The sequence below is a fragment of the Lepus europaeus genome, chromosome 2 (genome assembly GCF_033115175.1).
Source record: "Lepus europaeus isolate LE1 chromosome 2, mLepTim1.pri, whole genome shotgun sequence".
NCBI lineage: Eukaryota > Metazoa > Chordata > Mammalia > Lagomorpha > Leporidae > Lepus > Lepus europaeus.
Window position 1 is genome coordinate 75677882 of NC_084828.1, and position 8380 is coordinate 75686261.

Here is an 8380-nt window from a genome sequence, read left to right on the forward strand (position 1 = left end):
AAAAGTAAAATTCCATATAAATTTAATTTTGACCTTAATTTATAGATAAAGGTATGAAATAATGTCAGCAGACATAATATCAGCATCTTAAGTAATCTAGGTGTAATTGCTAAATATAAATTGTATAAAGGTAAAGGCAATAAATGTATATAAATGTGAACTTTGGTATTCTTAGTATCTTATATTCTTTGGAAAAGTTATCTGGGTTTGTTAATAAGTATGTTTTCACAAACTGTACATATGTGAAAAATAATTCAGGACTGCTTGAAAGTAAGGTTGAAATTCAATGTGTAATTTAGAAAAGATGGTCTTAATTTGGAGATTTTTTAAAGAGTTATGTATTTCAAAATGTAAATCAGGAAATGAGCAGAAATATTTGGAAATAGTCTTAAATATCTAATTTTTTAATCTGTTTAAAAACTGCAGCATCTCCTTTTAATGGTTTTCAATTGGTGACTCTCTTAGTTTTTCAGCCAGCTCTGGTAAACTATCTTATCTTCCCTGCCTCTGACTCTATTAAAATTGTTCCAAGATATGGGATAATTCTTATATGTGCTAATTCTTATATTTAAGGTTTTATTTCTGATCTTTGGGATGACCAAAGAGACACATATTTTGTGTTCTGTTGAATCTATTGTGTTATTTACTGTCTGTTAAGATCTGATTGTAGGGCTGGCGCTGTGGCACAATGGGTTAAAGCCCTGGCGTGCAGCACTGGCATCCCATATGGCCACCAGTTCGAGTCCCAGTTGCTCCTCTTTCAATCCAGTGCTCTGCTATGGCCTGGGAAAGCAGAAGATGGCCCAAGTCCTTGGGTCCCTGCACCCACGTGGGAAACCTGGAAGAAGCTCCTGGCTTCTGGCTTCGGATCAACTCAGCTCTGGCCTTTGCAGTCATTTGGAAAGTGAACCAGTGGAATGGAAGACCTTTCTCTCTCTGAATCTACCTCTCTCTGTAACTCTGTTTTTCAAGTAAATAAAATAATTCTTTAAAACAAATCTGATTGTTTAAGAACAGCTGAGTTTTAAAAGAGTTACAGTTTGTTTAAATATAGACTTATTCTAAAATCATTTTAGTGATCAATGTATAACACTGATCAAATCTGGTCTATATTATGTGTTGATATCAAGGGATCCTATTTTTTCCAGACATTTTAAACCTTCTTGGCATATTTGAAAGGCATTCAAAAAATCAAAGTTCCAAATTCTTTGGACTTCGATATTTCCAGTTGGGCCACTGAAAATGTAAAGGATATATCTCTCATCTTGTAGAGAATCCAATTAAACTATTTAGATTATATTAAAGATACTGTCAAGATGTGAAGTGGTGTTTAAGTTATGATGATGTAAAATGCTATTGATACAAATGTCCAAAAGTTACAAAATTCCGATTATTTTATTGTGTTATCACACATGATGGTTATCTCAATGCAAAAGGCCCAGAAACCTAAAAGGGATAAATGTTATATAAAATCTTACAGGTGCTTTCAAAATATTGTGGAGTAAGCAAGTACCTCTTCTTGTTGGTTAATAAGTTTATAATTTTAAACATGACTATTTAAAGTCTTTTGTTATCCACAGTTTTGTAGTCTCCTCCAAACACTAACAATCAGATTTACCACTCATGGAAATTAAAACATCTTATTTAAGGGTGTCCTCTTTTAGTTCCAAAAGATGTCTTTTTCCCTGAATTCCATTATATCCTGTACTTTGGGACAATTCTATAAGCAGATAAAACCAATAATGGACTACAGGTTTCAACTGAGAAGAAGTATGGTTAGCTCAGGTTACTAAGAGCAGGAAGTACTTCTAATTGACTGATGGGCATTAAAAAAAAAAGTTAAATATTTCAAGAAGTTATTACTGAAACTGCTTTATTTTTCTCTCCTGTAATGTACATTATGTGTTGTATGTGTGTATATAACGTATGTCTATGTGAGAAATCTTATTAAGAGCTTTGTTTTATTTGACGTATAGATAAAAAAAATTGCTCATGGGACTGGTGCTGTGGCATAGCAGGCTAAGGCTCCACCTGCAGCACTGGCATCGCATATGGGCACCGGTTTGTGTCCCAGCTGCTCCTCTTCTGATCCAGCTCTCTGTTGTGGCCTGGGAGAGCAGTAGAGGGTGACACAAGTGCTTAGGCCTCTGCACCCATCTGGGGGGACCAGAGGAAGCTCCTAGGTTCTGGCTTCAGGTCAGCCCAGCTCCTGCCATCACAGCCATCTGGGAAGTGAGCCAGTGGATGGACGACCTCTCTGCCTCTCCCTCTCTCTCTAACTCTACCTCTCAAAAAAAAATAAATAAATCTTGGAAGAAAGATTGCTCATAAATTTAAACCGCTAAATTAACCCAAAATATCTTTTTTGGTTCATATAACCTAAAAAAATCTCTGTATCAGATGTTTTAAACTTGATGGTAGAAAGAAACTAAAAAATGTTTCATTGACATGTTTGTGCTTGGATTTGCTGGTCAGAAAAGTTATGCTTGTACTAGATAGTCAAGAAATATGTTTAAGTACATGGATTCTAAAAATGTATAGAAAGCATTGAACCTTTTGGTAAATGTTTGTGTAAGATGTTATTTGACAGCTAAAATTGTTTGCTTTCACTTGATAGTAAGTCATTGACAGTAAGCAATCCGGAAAGCCTGTCTTTTTCCCTCATTTCTCCTCTATTCTCTTCAAGATGAGAAACTGATTCTATTTGCAAGACTCTCCATTAGGATGTATACTTTGATCTTCAGACTTTATAAAAGGCATGGCTAATATTTTTCCATAATAATACCCTGGCCACATATAGCACAGCCTAAACGAGAGCTTAAATTATCATATGATTTCACAGCTAGATTTATTTTGCCATAGGCATGGTAAACAGACAAAACCTCCCTTTTCAAACCAAACTAAGAGAAAAATAAAGTTTTACTAATTACTTGAAAATTTATAGATAAGGTGGTTGTCATACTTGATCTTAAAGTGAAGCTGTAGCTTTCCTCATGGTCATTATCTTAGAGGAAAAGGAAAACCACTATCAGAACATGCCTGTGACCACAGATTTCTAGCTCAGGCCACCAAAGATTAAAAACAGGATTGAGCACCCCTCAGCTGACATCCCAAAGGCCTCCTCTGTGGTCTACTTTAATGGAGATGAGGAGGAGGAGCAGCAAGCTAGGCAGCAGAAGCAATGTGAAGATAGGTGGCAGGCCAATAAATAACAGCTTTACATAGTGATCTGCCATCAAGGAGACACAACAAGGCCAGTCCACCCCAAATGGCATTGGTTTTCAATTTGGAAAGCCAGGGCTTAGACAGCCAACAGTCATGACAGAAGCCAGTCCCTGAAAAATCCTGTCTGCTCTGCTAAGAGCTGGGGCACTAGAAATGGAACTGCTCTGGGATCAAAGGACTCTCAGGTCAGTGCTGCAGACCCTGTTGGCCCGCCCTAAGCTGAAAAAGCGTTCACTCTGCCCAGCTTCCAAAGTAACCACCGCTGCTGAGGGGAGGGCCCAGGCTCAGTAATATTGCAGGCAGGGCTATAAATTTCCTTTTAGAGGAGCCCCCTATTCAATACCAGCCTTCTATTCTGGCCAGCTCTCCTCCCAGTTCAGCTTGGTAATGGAAGTCAACAAGGTGCCTTCCCTAAAGAGGTTTACACCTCCCTTATGTCGTCTCTCCCAGTAACCCATGTGAACAGATAGCTAGGTCTGGGCCTCAAATACCTGGCCAGGCCTTAATGCCCACCCGATTATTATCAAGCCCCTCCCATCAGTTTCTATTTGTCTCTCAATGGGAAAACTTCCTCATGGCTTGGACAGCACCTTTCTTAGTTCCTCTAATAAAGACACTCCTTTGTTTGGGACCCTGCATATTTAATCTGCTTGTTAGATTTGTTTTCTCCAGCATGAAGCAACAAAATTCTAGATGGGCGTGCACATGAAACCTCAGGTGGAAGTAGTTTCTGCAAGCTGGCACTGCAGCCCCCTCAAGAGGCCACCCCCTGCTGGAAGCTTGTCTTGGCTACCATCCCCTGTTCTGACCCTACTCAGCTTGAAGAAGCTAAAGTGGCCATCGTCCCATAACAGAAGTTAGGGCCATTCTTGTTGGGGAGGGAATGTGAGGAGTCAGACGGATCAGTAGACAGACAGGTTAGTCCCAGCAGAAAATGAGGAAAAAGGAGACCTCCTAAGAGAATGCAAAATGCTTGCTTCCCCCAAAAGTTATTTTTAGCAAGATCAAAGTTCTGAATCACACTGCATGTTTCTCCCCAAAAGCTGCTTGTCTACTCTGTTTTCTCCCCAAAACAAACGTGCTTGTCTACTCCTTGGGAGCTTCCACTTTCATCATGAGAATAGCAAAGCAGTGGTGATTCCACCCTTCTGGAAAAATTATCAGGAGCAATTATCGGGTGTTTTGATGGGTTTTTCCTCTGCCTTGTAACTGATTGTTAGTTAATTTTCAGGTTTTTTCCCCAACATTGTGCTTCCACCACCAGCCCCTGTAGTCTCCCTCTCTTCAAGCCCCCTCCCAGCCACTTTGGCAGGTTTCTGACTTAAATAAGTCTCAGCTTTCTTTCAAAAAAAAATAAGAAATTGTGGTGTGTATATATAAAGTGGAATATTATTCAGCCATAAAAAGAGTGAGATCCTATCTTTTGCAACAAAATGGAAGTAACTGAAGACCATTATGCTTAGTAAAATAAGCCAGTCCCAAAAAGACAAATATCGTGTTTTCTCTGATTTGTGGTAACTTATATACAGAGTACAAAAAATATATACATGAGTTAATTGACATCTTGAGATTTGATTATTATTTAGAGCCCTCACATATACTCCTGAAGAACGGTGGTCTTTTACTTACTACCTGTTAAATTCTTTATGTAGTGGAGGATTAAGCCTGTTGATTATAAAGTAAATTGAAAGTATGCCATCACAACCATTAAAAGAAAAGTAAGAAAGATTAATATATGCTAAATTGATCTTCTGTATATAAAGAGAATTGAAAATCTTGATGTGAATGGAAGAGGAGAGGGGGTGGGAGAGGGGAGTGTTGTGGGTGGGAGGGAAGTTATGGGGGAGGGGGGGAAGCTATTGTAATCCATAAGCTGTACTTTGGAAATTTATGTTCATTAAATAAAATTTTTAAAAAAGTAAGAAAGAAAGAGGAAGGAAGGTGGGAGGGATGGAGAAAAGGGGAAGGCAAGTATCCTTATGTTCTTAAAACTGTATATATGAAATATATGAAGTCTGTTCCATTTAAATAAATAAACAAACAAATTTTCTTTAAAAAGAAGTCATCTTGTAGCAGCCATACTCTAAACCTATGAACTGAGTTAAGCATTCATCTACTACAGGACAAAAAGGAATGTGGGGATATCAATTAACACTGAACAAACGATTGCTGAGTGAAAAAGAACACTCTTTAAAGGTCAAAAAGCCTGAATTCATGCATTACAGGAAAATTTGCAAAGAGCACCAAGACTGACTGAAGAAAACACGGTTTCCAGAGGCCCTGGAGAATTGTGTGGCCCCGGGGGAACTTGAGGCACGGCGATGCTGGCTTGACACAGCTGTTTTTGATACAACAGACGGACTGATCAGTAACCTGCTCACCGCCAGCAAGCCTGCGTGCTCCAGCAGACTTTCTCTTGAGATTTTTGCAGGAGACAGCTTCAAATGTTTCCCAGGATTATTATTCTACTCTCTATGAACCTCGTTAGGCAGTTAATAGAAAAATAATCACATTCACAATTTAATACTTTAAGACCAATTTTAAAAAGTTACCTTGATCATCTAAAACAGTAGGAATATAGGCTTTGAGGGCCACAGTCTTTGCCTCTTGGTAGCTTTGTAACCATGACGGTTAACACCCCCAACTTTCAGCTCCCCCATCTGTAAAGTGGGGGGAATCATGGAATCATAGCATAGACCTCACAGGGCTATTGTGAAGAGGAAATCCGATGTCACCTGGAACTTCTAGTCAGTACTGCAAATATGCCAGACTGCACTGTGGTGTGAGAAGTCTTTCCTGGAGTGGTGACAGAAAGGAGCAAAAGGCAATAGTCTGCATTCCTAACTCTGAGAACTTCTAGATAAAAGGCCAGCTCCCTTCCCACCCAGTCTGCGCTACAGCTGCCTCCCTCCCCTATAAGAAGGTGATGGGTCTCTAGGGATCACAGTTTTGGAGAGGTAAAATATTCCAGCATTTCCTGACCTGGAAAATGATGGAGAAAACCCGCATGAAAACTGAAGGGTTTTAGCCCAGTGAGATAACACATCAGTGGTCAGGTCCATTAACTTGCCGTGGAAGGAAAACACTGGCCGGTGACGGGCTAGTGGTTTGGCCAGGCAGAGGGGGAAAGCAAACCACCTTTAGTTCAGGTTCCTAAGATGTGCAGAAGATGGATCTGGCTTGAGAACTAGGATCCTGGAATGCACAGGAGACTGCAGGATACAGACTGGCTGCAAACCAATGAAGGACAGAGCAGCCTCTGATGTGTAGGGGTATTGGCTTCCTTCCAACTTGATCACAGAGATTTCCAGAAGAATATATGTTTTTAATAATTATGTCATTATCTTTTTATAATTTTTAATATATATCCTTTCTAAACATATGAATTCAAAAAAAGAATGAGTCATCTATATTCTACCATCCAGATATATGCCTACTAATCTTTTTTTTTTTTTTTTTTTGACAGGCAGAGTTACACAGTGATAGAGAGAGACAGAGAGAAAGGTCTTCCTTCCATTGGTTCACCCCCCAAGTGGCTGCTACGGCCAGTGCGCTGCGCCAATCTGAAGCCAGGAGCCAGGTGCTTCCTCCTGGTCTCCCATGTGGGTGCAGGGCCCAAGGTCCTGGGCCATCCTCCACTGCCCTCATGGGCCACAGCAGAGAGCTGGACTGGAAGAGGAGTAACTGGGACAGAACCCGGGGTGCCGGCACCACAGGTGGAGGGTTAGCCTAGTGAGCCACGGCACCGGCCGCCTATTAATCTTTGATATATAGTCTTCCTAACTTTTTAATTCATCTAAAGATAAATGTCTTTAAAAATAAAAATGTTGGGGCTGGCATTGTGGCAGAAAGGGTTAATCTGCCCTCTGTGATGCCAGCAATCCACATGGGCGCCAGTTCAAACCTGGCTGCTCCACTTCCCATCTAGCTCCCTGCTGATGCACCTGGGAAAGCACTGGAGGATGGCACAAGTGCTTGGGCCCCTCCATACCCATGTGGGAGACCCAGATGAAGCGCTTGGCTCCTGGCTTAGGCCTGGCCCAGCCCTGGCTGTTGCAGCCATTTGAGAGTGAGCCAGGAAATGGAAGATCTTCCTCTCTCTCTGTAACTCTACCTTTGAAATAAATAAATCTTTTCAAAAAGTGTCAACCCAAATTTTCATAAACTTTTTTTTTCTATTTTTAGCATCTAGGAGAGTGTCTGGCATACATAGGTTTTCAATAAATTTTGAAGAAATGAAATTATTTCCATGGCACTAAATATTTTTCTGTGATCTCATTTTTCTTAAATTTTATTTAATAAATATAAATTTCCAAAATACAGCTTTTGGATTACAGTGGCTTCCCCCACCCCCATAACTTCCCTCCTACCCACAACCCTCCCATCTCCCACTCCCTCTCCCATTCCATTCACATCAAGATTCATTTTCAGTTATCTTTATATACAGAAGATCAATTTAGTATATATTAAGTGATCTCATTTTTAACAGTTGCATAGAATTCGACTGTTTGAATTGTAATCATTCAACCAGGCCCTGGAGAGCTGCAGAGGAGTAAGGATTGAGGAGGACTCAGAGAAGCCCCACGCAGTCCCCCTGCAAGGGGGGACTTGTTGCCCAGCTGCTGGGATTAATGGAAGCCTCCAGCCCCTGCTGGTCAGCCCCTTTCAGGAGTCTCCTCTGCTACAGAAAGCTGCCTTCCCAGGACGTGACCCAGATCTAAGGACAGACCATGGAGGGGTCCAGGGCAAGACAACTCCGATGGGCCATCTTCCTCCAGAGTTTCCCAGAGGCTTGTCTGAGAGTGTTTCAGTCTATGGCAGCTCACCTTGCTCTTTGCTCAACTGTTTCTCCTCTCACTTCCATGGGTGTTCATCTCCAGGTACTTCCTAATAAACACACTGCACACTAAACTGTCTCAGAGTCTGTCCCTGAAGAATCTAACCTGTGACAAAGATGGTCCTGACCCTTCAGGAACTCCTGAGTATTGACTAAAATAAAGTCTAACACTATTGCCATTCCTCATCCATAGTACCAGGTTAAATAAGCCTTGGTGCATATATTCTGTGATATGCTATAAAGCCATCAGCAATCATGTTCTTGGTGCTGTGTGTGACACGTGTGGTTCCAGAGGGGAGAGGAGGGGAAGGAAGGGAA

The 8380-nt window shown here is 40.9% G+C and overlaps 1 protein-coding gene across 1 annotated transcript in view; it reads left to right on the forward strand.

The window, feature by feature from the left end:
- The window catches only part of TEX55 (testis expressed 55), a 33454-nt gene extending 27917 nt beyond the window's left edge, over positions 1-5537 (forward strand). Inside the window, exon 5 of the mRNA XM_062181024.1 lies at positions 5451-5537. Coding sequence (XP_062037008.1) covers positions 5451-5537 — 87 coding nt within the window. The remainder of the gene's footprint in view (positions 1-5450) is intronic.
- Positions 5538-8380: the final 2843 nt, after the last annotated feature.